At 37.1% G+C, this 13,613-nt stretch overlaps 1 protein-coding gene across 2 annotated transcripts in view; it reads left to right on the top strand.

Moving 5' to 3' along the window:
* The window catches only part of NKAIN2 (sodium/potassium transporting ATPase interacting 2), a 529,566-nt gene that overhangs the window by 266,316 nt on the left and 249,637 nt on the right, over positions 1 to 13,613 (top strand). For both annotated transcript variants that reach the window (XM_005487754.4, XM_074537869.1), the window contains one exon: positions 11,041 to 11,121. In XM_005487754.4, coding sequence (XP_005487811.2) covers positions 11,041 to 11,121 — 81 coding nt within the window. The remainder of the gene's footprint in view (positions 1 to 11,040; positions 11,122 to 13,613) is intronic.

Below are 13,613 nucleotides of genomic sequence, written 5' to 3'. Positions count from 1 at the left end.
TTCATTTGAATGTATGCAGTCTGATTTCAACACAAAATTATGTTTTTTAGAAAAACATAGTCCTAAATCTCCCTGAAGAAACTATAAAATTAAATCCATTTTGTATTTTATGCCATCTTTGGAAGCGATGTTTGTGTGTCTACTTCATTGTTAAAACTTCAGATTCCTCTTTTGTTTAATTCAATACATTCAGGATTGAAAAAGACTGAAAAACCCATGTTGTATTAAAACATACTGATCTTGTCAATCAGGCAGTCTTGCCCATCTGATTTACTAGAAGGGAATAAGGGAACATCATTCTTTGTCTTCTCTCCCTTGGCTGTGGCTCATTGGACTCACTCCCAGAGTCCGTCCCACAGAAGTGGGAGCAGTGATGCTCTCACCGGTAGGCACCCCCTACACAAGGAAAATGTGTCTGTTCCATGAGGCTGGGTTTTCTGCCTCCTGAATTTGGCTCCCTCTCCTCCAGCCAGCTTAACTCCTGAACAAAATTCAGTCTCCATGGTTCCATGGCATGGCTGGCTGGAAACCCTCTGCAGATCCAGTTCCTGTGTGTTATCTCCAAATAATGGAAAATGACCTTTGCCATTGACTGCTAATGTCAAAGCAGCTACTGACCTCCCAAAACAGAGTTGCCAGCCAATGACTTTGAAGGTCTGTGTGCTCAATTCTGCAACTCAGAAACACAAAGTTTCCTAGTATCTTAGCCATGTCCCAATTTTTTCCAAAATTTTGGAGTGGCCAAAGAATTTCTGAAAAATTGTGCTGCAAAAAAACAGTTTGGAGAGAGGCAAGAAAGAATTTGATGGTCCTCATTTTTTTTCCTGTGGTAAATCTTTAGTTAAAACTATATCTGCTTTGGAATGTGAACATTAAAGACCACACTCACAGCTCTATGGACTCAACCACCAGAATCCTCATGACTTTGTCTGCTAAGGCATTAAGACAAAGAAAACTGAAGGAGGAAAACAATACCTGGGAAGCTGAATAAAACCATCTCAATTTATCAAAAAGATGTTATTATAAATGGCTTTGTTTTAGTTTTAGCAAGCATTTCAGTATATTCTCTGAGGAGGATGGATTCCCTTTATAAATAGTTGTAGTTGGCACTCAAATACTGAGGCATCAATAAAAGAATCTAAATAAATGTCAGTAGACTTCTGTTCCTAGCAACAGTAGCTATTGATTTTACTTTTTGCACTCTGTTAAAAATGAACATTGAAAGAATTCTGATTGTCCTGATTTGTATTTTTAATCGAGAATTCAAACGGGAACAGCTGCTAAACGTTCCATTAAAATAAACTGTTCAATGACTGAATTATAATCAAGATTTTTCTTTTTGGGTGTTTCTGAAAAGCCCAGAGACACCAAGGAAACAGTCAATACATGTCTAGCTCCATCAATTGCTAACGTCTGAAGCAAATTACTGCTTCCCACTTTTCCAGTGAGAAACCCTTCCTGTTATATTACAGTGAGGTTATGTGTCTATAGGTTTATTTTAGCTGACAAGAACACCTTTCCTTCCTCACTGCACATTGTCCAGCTCAAACTGGAGGAAGTGAAAGTATTCCTGCTGAGGGCTGGCCGCTCAGCAGAATGGGCAGATTCCACCTGGGACTGCCTCAGGCTGAAAAGGGCTGGGAGAAGGGGTCCCAGCTGGTGACCCTGGCTTACCCTGAGTGGAATGCAGGCATGTGGCAAGGTGAGCACAGCCCAGAGCCCACGTGGAGGAGCACTGCTGCCCTGCCAGGGGCTGGGCCATCAGCGTGGCCTCCTGAACTAGCACCATCAGCAGAGCGCGATGGTGCGACTTTTTAACTCTTGACAAGCTTGGTGCCATGACCACTTCTCTGGGAGCTGAGTCCCGCTGACCATCCTCTGTAAAGAACCTTGGTGTCCAACAGGAATTTCCCTGACACACTTGTTTAACCAACTCAGCCCCAGGGAGCTGCCTGCTCATTCTCCCTTGGTAGGATGGGGAAGAGAATTGGAAGGGTAGAAATGAAAAGTTATGAGTGCAGATAAAAACTTAAGAAAAAAACCAAAGCTTTCCGTAAAGCAAAAGCCATGCGCAGAAGCAAAACAAAACAAGGAATTTATCTACTCTGTCCTCTGGGTAGGAGATATTCACCTCCCAAGAAAGCTGGGTTCCATCATGTAACACTGACTCAGGAAGACAAATGTGTCACTCTCAATTTTCCCCCTTTCTTCCTCCAGCTTTGTATGCTGAGCATGGTGCCATGCTGTGTAGGATAGCCCTGCAGTCAGCTGGGGGCAGCTGCCCTGGCTGTGTCCCCTCTCACTTCCTTGTGCATCTCTCTGGTGGGTGGGGCGAGAAGCAAAGGAGGCTGTGAGTCTGAGCATTGCTCAGCAATAATGCAAGCATCTCTGTTACTATCTACACAACATTTGTATTTTCAGCACAAATCCAAAACACTGCTCCCAACCTGCTACTGTGATGAAAATTGACTCTATACCAGCCAAAACCTTCTGTGACAAAGGTGTGTATTGGAGGGAGGTCCCCCCTCAGCCTCCTCTCCAAGCTGAACAAGCCACGTAATTTCAGCTGCTGTGACCTCTCTCAATCTAAGCTACCCTCCTCCTGATAAACTCCAATAGCTTTATATCCTTCTTATGTTGAGGTGACCCAAACTGCCCCCAGCACTCAAGGTGAGGCTGCCCCAGTGCAGAGCAGAGCAGGACAATCCCCTCCCTTGCCTGGCTGGTGATGCTGTGCCTGATGCCCCCAGGACAGGGCTGGCCCTCCTGGCTGCCAGGGCACTGCTGGCTTGTGTTCAATTTGCCATGTTTGGATTAAACACTGAGATTAGGATCTCCAGATTTTACTGTGAGATCAGGACCTCTAGATCTTGCTGTGTCGTCCAAAACTCAGTTTGTGTAGTGCCCACTGATACACACCTGGACTGGGCAATGGCAAGTAACAGGCAACCTCATTTCTTGGCAAGGGAGTATTCACATATTCTGCAGAAAAGCAGTTACATAATCCTCTTGAGCACATTTTCAAATACTTCTTAACAACTGAGGCAAACTTGTATATATTAAACCATTCTGCCACCTATCTCTTTTCATGCTAAATTTGTGGAATTTTTTTAATCAATTTTTTTTTCTATTTTGCAATGTGGTTATTCCATAGTAGTATTGACTCTTAGATTAAGCCTTTGATAAAGCAGTTTATAATATCCAATGATCTTATTCATGTTTCTTTTTCATTGGTAACTAATTGGTAAAATGTTCCGGAGAGCCACAAGATAGAGTGGAATTTTGCCATAACAATTTCTGCAACTTTCCCCTAAGATTTCTTACAACAAATGTATCCATCAGAGAGAGTTTGGATTCATTTGAATGCAATTTCTACACTGATAACTATGTATTACCTCTAAGGAAATCCAGGACTTGAAATTCTAGGAGTGTTCTAGAAGGTAGGGTTTGAAAAACTTATTTCAAAATATTTCTAGCACTAATTGAAGAACCAAATAACAAAATCACATCATTTTGGTTTCTATTTTTTTTCCTATGTCAACTTTAATATAAATTTAACAGCTGATTAGAACTGGTCAAAAAATAATGTCTTTTCAATGCCATTATTTCAGGTTTTTATTTCTTGAATAGCATTGATTTCTACTGCTAGTAGCTCTTGAAGTAGATCCTGGTAGATTAATATTGGAATTGAAGCAGAAAGGTTAAAAAAGGTTCAATGCAGTGCTATTTTAAGGTTGCCTGTTGTGTAACCAGCTCAAGTTATGTCTTGAAATACAGAGATATAACAAGAATTCTGTTATAAAGGAAGTGTTTTGAGTTCTATTTAAATGAGAACTATCATTTTCCTGTTACTTACATTTAATTAGTAATTTCTATATTTGAGAGACTTTATAATCTGTTCTACAAACAAAAGAAAGCGTACTGAAAAAGTATGGAAATAATAAGAGGAAAAATATCAATCCATTGTGAATGTATGTATGTATATTCATGTGTCTGCAGCTGGTTGGATATGTACTGTGTTGCAGTACACTGAGTATTCAGATATTTGAAGTTACTTCCTGCTGATAAATGTTTCACAGCAAAGATGTGATCAAAAGATATACAGGAATTGATAGATGAGTGAAGCCAAACCAATTAAATTTCTACTGCTATGTCAAAAGATAAAATAAATATGTCCTGTTAAAATTTCTGCCTTACCTTACTTTCTTTATATGTTAAGTACACTTTTGTTAAAAAGCACAACAATTGTAACATACTTATGCAAAAGAAGCCCAAATTCACATCAAACTGCCCCCCAAAACCAAACAAAGAAACAAACAAAACCAAAACAACAAACAACAGCAAAAACAACAACAACAACAACAAAAAAAACTCCAACCAAGAAAATAAGAAAATATTTGAAATGAAACAAAGAAAATTTCTTTGCTCCTCTCTTGGAAGAAGAATTTTTTTTTTAAAGAAAACTTAATTTTAAAAGTAACTTAGTTCCAGAGTACTTTCATCTGGGGAGCCAGACTATTTGTAATTCCCTATTGTAACTGACTGAACAGTGCTACAGTGCTAGAATGTAAACAAGTTCTGCATTTTGTCCATTCACTCTTCTAGCATCATATTGAAATAAATTATTATTATAATTTGTAAGAATAGTGACTACACTGAGAAAATTTTATTTATCTTCCTTAGGAAAGCTGTATGAGTGGGCTGATGTATCTCCAGAGTTGTTCGTGGTTCTTGGAATGGAAGTTTGTCATTTCGTGTTGTGCATTATATCTTCAGTGGTGTAGTTGGACACTGATTTAGAAGCTGAAGGACAAATGAACATGATGCAATACCAAAAACCACTTTTCTCAATCTTTTGCACTAAAACCTAAAGAGCTATGAATCCAAGAAACAGGAAATTAACAAATTAACAGGAAATTAGCAAATGAATTATTCAAACTTAAGCATTAATGGACCATCAGGAAGTGTAGGATATAAACAACAGTAGTTCTGAGAACATGTCTCTTCAGCAGTCCATCAGTGATATTTTACCCTTGTGATGTTTAAATTACTTTGGTATTTTTGTTTATGTGGGGAAAAAGAAGGAGCATATATCTGCATAGTGCAGTGTTACTGTATTATTCTTTATGTCACCAGTACAAGATTTTTAATGGGCTCTGTGACACTGGGAATTTCGTTTCTTAAAAGCTTGGCTTTCCAAACAGCAAGGGTAGAGTGATCTGTGTCAGACACTGGGAAATGAACCAAGCCCTCAAAGTGCCTTTCCTCTGAGTTGAGTGTAATGGAATCTAGATGCTGCTCAGAGAAGGACATCTGCATTGCAGACATCTAAATGTGGGCAGATGGATGGTACTCTGACAGTAATGTGCTCTGTAGAAATTCAACTTATTTTATGCAAAAGGAGTTGGAGCTATGTCTTCATAACAAAAAGCAAATCTCTGCTGTGCTCTCTGTTCCCACCATAATTCTGGCACAAAGAAGAGGGAAGAAAACAGAAGCAGCCATAAGAAAGAAGCCTAGTGAGTCCCACTCAAGGTAGAATCCCTTGGCCATGAGTAGATTGAGGGCAGACTGCACATCTTATCAATATACTGGGCCCTGGGCTGTGCCTTTGTCCATTTATGACCTGACCAGAACGTGCCTCAACTTTCCTCCTGTCTTTTATGCTTATGAATCCTTCTCATGCACATCAAGGGGAAAATAGAGTTAACAAATAGCATAAAATCAGAGTTTATAACTGAGTTCAAGGAACTTGAAAGTTTTTACATAGCCATGGGTTGCATGGAAAGAAATTTTAAGCAGCATTTGCTCTATATCTGCAAGCACTGATTGCTCAAGAGGAAAAAAAGCATTCCAACAGCAACTTTCTGTTTGGTAGTGACCAGTTCTGATACACATGAGAGTTCAGCATCTTTCAGTCAGTCTTGGCAAAGGGCACTAATTATTGAAGTATAATGGCAAGGAAATAAAATATTAGGCAGATTTTTTTATCTGAAGGAACAAAGGAAAATAGAAAAAATGTGTGACTGAGGAAAGACTGAAGAGTCAAGGAATCACAGTGCCAATGGGTTAAAAAATTCCCTGATAACCACAAGAAGAAAACTAAACTGTCATTGCAATTTGAGACAGAAAACTACAGCAACTCAAAATGGATGCTACAGAATCAATTCATATTTGCTTAGAAGCAGATGCTCACAAGGATGGACAGTACTCTGATACTGTAGCCATGATTAAAATTAAATGAAAAAAACCTAGCAAGAAATATCTAAGTCTTAATGATAGGAAGAATTCAGCCAAGCAAAACTAGTGGAAGCTGCATGCTGGGACAATCAACGAGCACTGAAAAAAAATCCAGATAATTTTGTCATTCTGCAAGAGCTTCCCAGTACATTCAGGGATGTCAGTGAACATTTATTGAAGTTGAACTGGTTGCACAAAGTCCTCTGCTGCCAGGAATATTATTTGTTGTCAAGACTACTGGTTTTGGCCCTGAGCTCTCTTCAAGTGGGGCCTGTGGATAACTGCTGGGCAGGGAAGACTTTCATGTGAATTATTAGTAGGCACATCTCTGGTTTCTACTTCAGATGGACTTCTCACAGGAGAATTGAGGGGATTCTATCAGTTCCAGCCATATGGAAACAACGGGCAGAGGTAGCATATGGATGCCAAGTATTCAGAATTTCACTTTTTACTTTTCACTTTATTTGCTGGGGAAGAGATAGGTTTGAAAATTGTATTTCTAAGTGATATTATCTTCATAGACTGGGGAAATTAGAGGAAAGTAATTTTAAAAACAAAGATAATTACATCGTAAACAGTTCTTACTGCATTACTGGAAAATCATGTTCTTCCCAGATATGCTGGACTCTAGGTAATCTTTGAACAGCGCAAGTACTGTTGTCCAGATAGCACAAATAATCACATATTTAATGACTGTGGTTAATGTACTAATTATAGTTTTAGAAATTCCTTCCATTTCTTTTCCCTGAATGTAGCATAGAAGGATCTTGGGGAATATTTTCAGATTTGGAAGAATCTGAAACTAAAATTTTGTAGATTTCTAAAAATAAAATAAATAGCAAATTGTTAATGACAAGGACAATTCAATTGCTTTGAATTTCCACAATGTAGGTCTCAACCCTTGTATCCCCCAGACAAATGTGTTTGTAACTGACTCACATATCACAAAAGAATTTGGAAGCAAGAGAAATGCCATGTAAAGTCTTTGGGGGAAAAAAAAATTAATTATTTAATTTAAAATACTCCTAGCTATCAGAGTTTGTGGCTATTTATGCTCGAAAGGTAAGGGACATATTTCTCCTTCAGGCAAAGAGTGACATGAGTATTAGATGTGAGTTCTGCTGACTGTGTTTATATCAAAGGCAGTTGGCCTACCTGAACATTTGCTTCTTGTGCCCTTGTGATCATTTTTCCATTTGGCTTAGGTATTAAGTGAAGTGATTTAATTTCTTTGACCTCCAGTTTCCCTGTTAGTAAGTTGGAGATAATGTGACTTTGACAGAAGTCTGAAGAGAAATGTATAGGTTCTGAGTAGTGGTACAGATATTTTAATATCTTAGTTTTCCATTCCCCAAGAAAAAGAATGCATCCTATATTCATTTGTGATGGTTCACAGTGAATGTATCTACACAGCATCAATAAATCATTAAATACCTGATTCTTCTGAAAATTCTTTGCAGAGGATTATAAATTCATGTTTACCATTCAAGTCTTCAGCCTTAACCTAGTTATACCTCTTTCCAGTGTGAATCTCCATAAAAATAATAAGCTTCATTGTCACTGCTGTGCCCCTTCTTAGTATCTCCTGCTTGGTCAAGTGTGTACTCATCAAAGTTCTTGTCTTGCTGTTATGTGATTGCTGTAGCATTGTGGTGGCTTCTGTCAGATAATGCAACTGACTTGAACTCCCACATATAAGAAAAAAATACAGCTATAGCCCTTTGAAGATCTCTTATAAAATGTGCTTCTAATTAGATACATATAATAGAGAGTGTCAGGGGGATTTGTTCACTGTCACAGACCTTCAGTGCTGAATTTCTTCAACAATTTGCTGAAGCACATAGAAAACAAGAAGCATTTATGACTGCATGTGATGCAGAGATAAGAGATGAGCTACATCTGAAGCCTCTGAAATAAGAAGAAATGGGAAGCAGAAACATCCTTTTATTTCAAGGCAACTAAACTCAGTGTTTATCCATCAAATTCAGGTAACGAGCACTTAACACGGCATTTCAAAAGGAAGAAGTTTAAAACATACTTTTAAAAGACACTTTTAGCCTTATCTGTAGTCCAATAACAAGACATTCTTGTTAAATGAGTTTCTCTAAATGGCAGAAAAATGTGTCCATGTTTTGGTGATAAATTAGCTGTAAAAAAGAAAAGTTTTATTTCTTCATATAATAAGGTTCTCTGCTGGCACAAGCAGTTGCAAAGTTCCTTGGAGTGTTCTGTTGAATGTCCTGTGCACGTTGAGCTTTTTCATCACTGTTGCTTGCATCCAATGGTAGATGTTGTGCTATGAACAGCTGACCTAATGAAACCTGGTTTCCAGAGTCTCTCTCCCATATTTTCCCCCTTCATGTTGACTGATAAATGATGATTTTGTAAGTCCTTCTCTGTAGAAGGACTTAATAGTTTCTATTTCCATTTGTATGCCCATTTTCCTGAAACCTTTGTGGGAAAAGTATCTTCCAATCTTCTTGTATTCTTTTGTCCAATTTGCTTAGAATTTTTCTGTAGCACAAAAATTTTTCAAGGAAACAGAAATTGCACAGTTTGTTTCTTTAAGAAACCAACCTAAGTGCAGTGTTTAGAATTTTCACTATAAGGAATGCAGTTATCTTCACATGTCAGAAGGAGTGTTTGTATGATCTACATAAGAATATATAACATTACAGTATTACAATAATTGGCAAAACCCAACAAGTTAAAATGCTGCAAAGTTGGTTAACAAAGCCAAATTAGGGTTTTTGAATCTAAATTGATGTTTTCTTCTCTTTTTTGTAATTATAAACCTCCATGTTCCATATGAAGAGGGGTGTACTGTGAGAAAGTTACAGGAAAATGAAATGCTTAATATGTCTCAATGTTTCTTCAATGTCTCAAAGTTTTGTTTAAAAAAAAGAGTTTGTTGAGACTCTCCAGCTGAACAAGGTTTCTATTTTCCAAAGTTTTATTAGCAGCCTGCATTCAAAGTGTAGATGTGGATTAGCTGGGTCATCTCTGGAGGTATTCTGACCTCAACTGGATAAATCCTTGCAAAACTTGATCCATGCTGGTTGTGCTTTAAGCAGAGATTGGACCAGGTGACCTCCAGAGAGTTCTCCTGACCTAAATAAATCTGTCATCTGTGACCAGAAAGAGCTGACCTATAAAGTATATGTAATCTGTATGCTTTAAATTACCTGAAATTACTTTTGTATAAAGCAATTCAAGCATTTATAGCTGTGTTAGCTTCCATTAAATCAAAACTATTTTTATCATAACTTTTTAAAATCTGACCATGGGCCAACTAATAGCTAGGCTGGCTGGAAATTATTTTGTTATCTATGAAAGAAAGGAACTTCAACAGGTCTAAATTTTGGTCATATTGGATATAGTCTCACTTTAAATTCTGGGAAATGGCAGAATTGTTTTATTTTCACAGTAGCTCGTAGATTAGGTTGAAAATGGCATGTTGAATAATAGACAGGGTAATGCAGAACATCACTTGCAAAAGGAATACATGAAGAATCCTGCATATGTTGTTAGTAAAAGAAGAGAAAGAGATTGTCATGACAAACAGCTGTTTATCATGAAAAGTAAGTGTGTAGATACCTGTGAAAAGTGGGGTGGTGATATAGCAGGAGAAAGCAGCTCTCAGCTATACCAGGTGGGGAATGGTGTCCTATTGCTGTCATATTTCACATGTATGCAAGCCCTTGTGGAAAAAAATAAACAAACATGCAGAATTGATTTGTGGACCTAGAGGATGGCTACAACGGCCGGCAGAAAAACATTTGAAGATCCTGATGTTTATTAGGTGACGGAATAATTTGTCAAGGGAAATTCTTAAATACAATCATCAGATAAGATTAGCAACTACAGGTCAGCCTTTATTGTACAGGATCCTTCAGCATTACAGCAGGGGAATTTATTTTCCAGTCCTAGCACATAAGGTTTTATGAATACAAAAAAGAAGCAGAAGAGTGGACAGGAGGAGAGAAAAATTGTATCCCATTACTCATATCAGATACATGAATAAGATGTTTGGCAACTACTAATGAACAGATATTGCTTAAATAAGAATGCTTCTCCTATACATTCTGAGAAAAAAAAATTAGAACCCCAAAGAAAGTGGCAATTTAAAATGCAGTCTGTCTCCTGAAGGTGTTGAATAATTATGAATCTTGCTTTGGAAGGTCACAGAATTCTCCCATATTTTGTAGAAATACTGCAAAAGATAGGTAGGTAGGTAGGTAGGTAGGTGGGTAGGTAGGTATGTAGATAGATAGATAGATAGATAGATTGATTGATTGATTGATTGATTTTATTTAGGTTATATATGCCTGGTTTCTTAAGACTAAATCTGAAGCATTGAAAAAATCCAGGGCTAGTTCAATTAGGCTGTTATTTAGTAAGTTATAGATGAATGATCAGGTCTGCACTTCTAATATAATTAATACAATTACATAATAACTACTATTAATAATTAATATAATTGATATTACACACCTCTTTATTGTAGCATTACCCATTTGAACAATGAAAGAGATAGAGATTAGTCTCAAATTTAAATGTCAGATTTATCAACTGTTTGCTGAGATGCAGGTTTTCTGCTGGGACTGACTACTCACTAGGTCACTAGACCCTGTCAGGGAAAGGGAAGAATTTATTTGTAATTCTCTCTTATGTATATCATTTTTGTTCATAGGCACCATACTTATAATCTGGTTTTGTCTCAAACTGAGCTAATGAACTAAGTTTACTTCAGCTGAGAGTGGAATTGTTAATTCTGTGTTTCTCTCTTCCTCCCTACAGTATGCTGTCTGGCTGATCCTTTGGGTTACATGGAACGTGTTCGTTATCTGCTTCTATTTGGAGGCTGGAGACCTTTCAAAGGTAGCTGGATATGTTTAAGCCATCAACTCTTTGTTAACATGCCCCAGCCTGTGCTCTGTTGAACTCATTCTTTTAGTGCTACCTAAATGAATATCGTAGTATGATGTAAATTTGGAATATTCTGGGTATGTTAGAAACTTTTACACCAGACAGTAATGAATGTATACACTTTGATGCCCACAGCAATAATTACATATATTCTTTAAAAGAAAATTACCTCTTTTTGTCCCCCTCAGTAGCCCTGCAATGCAAATTCCACCCATGTGAGAGAGACATTAATTAATGGTTTCATGAATAAAAAACATTGACATCTCAGGAGCAAACAAGTATTTATTGTACCTTTTAGCTTGCAGTTACTTAGCTGGATTCCTTTCAGGGGTCTTATACGTAGTATAATAGTTGTAAAACAAGGAGTTTTTAATTAAATTAAAGATGTAAATTAGGTGCCAGAACAGGTTGCCATTTGGCTTCATCAGTGTTTTTAAAGTTTAGGCTTCTGGTATGAATTTTTCCTTGAACACTTATACATAGTAAAAATCTATATCAAAAATATATTTTCCTAAGAATTACATATTTATAGAGTTTTATTGACATTGTGATAATGCATAAAGTGGCAGTTGCTAATGGCCTCATACCAGCACTCCTACTTTCCAAGGTGTTCCCAAAAAGCTGGGAATTTGTGAGATAAAAGATTAGCAGTGGCAACAATTATTTTTAGGGTAATATGCTCCAATTGAGTCTAGTTATTGCTGAATTATGCTCACAGTACCATGAACTGACCATCAGGGAGAATCCCTCGTGTCAAACACATCACATTGTTTTCTTGACTCAGATTAAAATTTTTTTTCCTGATTATAGGGAATTTAGCCCAACGGTGAGTTACAGATGTAATCCTCTGATCCTTTGTGAGTTACTGATACCTTTTTATGCAGAAGGTTAAACACAATTATAGGAAGAATAAATGAGGCAGAGATACATCCTTGCATGTTGTTTCTTTCAAATCACCCCCAAAGTACAAAAACTACTAGAGACAAGGTGTGTCATCCCCGTGTATTCTCTTTCTTCAAAGGTGCTGACTTCAAAAGGATCAAAATTTCATTTCCTTAGGGTGTAAAGTAATTTTCTGCAGGTAAAATGTTACTCTTTCCTGGTTTTATACTTTCAGACAGGCCAAATCTCATTAAAAACTTGGCAAAAACATAGCAAATAAAAGAACTTGCATATATAATCTTTTATTTGGTCAGAATTCTTTCTTTGTTGCCAGGAGATCTAAGATGTATAACAAACCTGGCACCTGTTGTACAATTATTTTCTACCCAATCCACCCTCTTTCCACCTGCTTGTTTCAGCCACCTGCATTCCTAAACTTGTAAATGTTGGGATGCTTATCCTGCCTCAGGAAGTGAATGGGGGTGGGAAAAATGGAGGAAGGAGAAGTAGCTGTTTGAGCAGTGGGTATAAAAACAGGGTAAGGACACAGGTAAGTGCTAGTTGGAAATAAAATAGGCCAAAAAGAGTACCTAAACCTTGAAATTATTTTTTTTCTGAAGTCATCATTTAGAATGTTTCCCCAACAGGCATAGAGTTCAGGTCTATATTTGAATGCAGTTTAATCTTTTATTTGGTCTCTAGAGGTATTATTTGCTCCAGTGATATGATCTGCCTTGAAATACCCAGTAGAGTATATTCTTTCCACTTCAACTGGCTTTCAGAGCACCAGAATTGGTAAATAGAGGGAGAAAAGTTCAGAGAAAAATGGATTTTAAAAAATGGTGGAGAGATCAACTCATTATCTACAAAAGATCCAATTCACATGTGGGTCATCATTCTCCTCTCCTTTTCAACTCAAATGCTATGTCAAGATTTCCCCACATGGGAAATATCCTAGAACATCTAATGCTTGGAAATATACATCTAATGCAAAGATACTCCACTGTTCAGGTTGATACAACATATCCCCTCATTCTAGATCCTTCAGAGGCTCTGGCTGTTTTAGACATGTAGGCATCTTACAGAATAGATCATTTCAAGTGTAATGTTTCTCAGGCCTACTCATAAATCTTGCAGTGAATCTTCTTTATTATTTATATTTTCATCTGGGAATAACTGCAGTTTTAAATCTGTGGTAATAAACCTGGGTATTTTCTTTGTTTGAAATGGTATGTGGAATCTTGAGAAAAGCACTGGGTCTGAGCTAGTTCTAAATAGAGAATAAAGACCAACTTTTAAGCAAGTACCATAGGGATGCCTCTGAGATTGTAAACCATGTTCCCACTGTTGCAATACAGGGCAATATAGGAAAGGAAGTAACATGCTTTGAATGCAATTTTTTTTTTTTTTTGCTGCCTGTGCAGCATGGCTTTAAGAATTAATAGGTTAAAATTACAGCCTAATAACAGTTCAGATTGGTATAGTTTATATGTATTATTTATAGCTTGCTACAAAATAAAATAAAGAGAAGGCAAGGGGTTTTTTTCCAAAGTTTTAAGAAA

Source organism: Zonotrichia albicollis, chromosome 3 (assembly GCF_047830755.1).
Source record: "Zonotrichia albicollis isolate bZonAlb1 chromosome 3, bZonAlb1.hap1, whole genome shotgun sequence".
Classification (NCBI taxonomy): domain Eukaryota; kingdom Metazoa; phylum Chordata; class Aves; order Passeriformes; family Passerellidae; genus Zonotrichia; species Zonotrichia albicollis.
The sequence above is the reverse complement of the archived record's forward strand: the minus strand, read 5'-3'. Positions and strand labels throughout refer to the sequence as shown.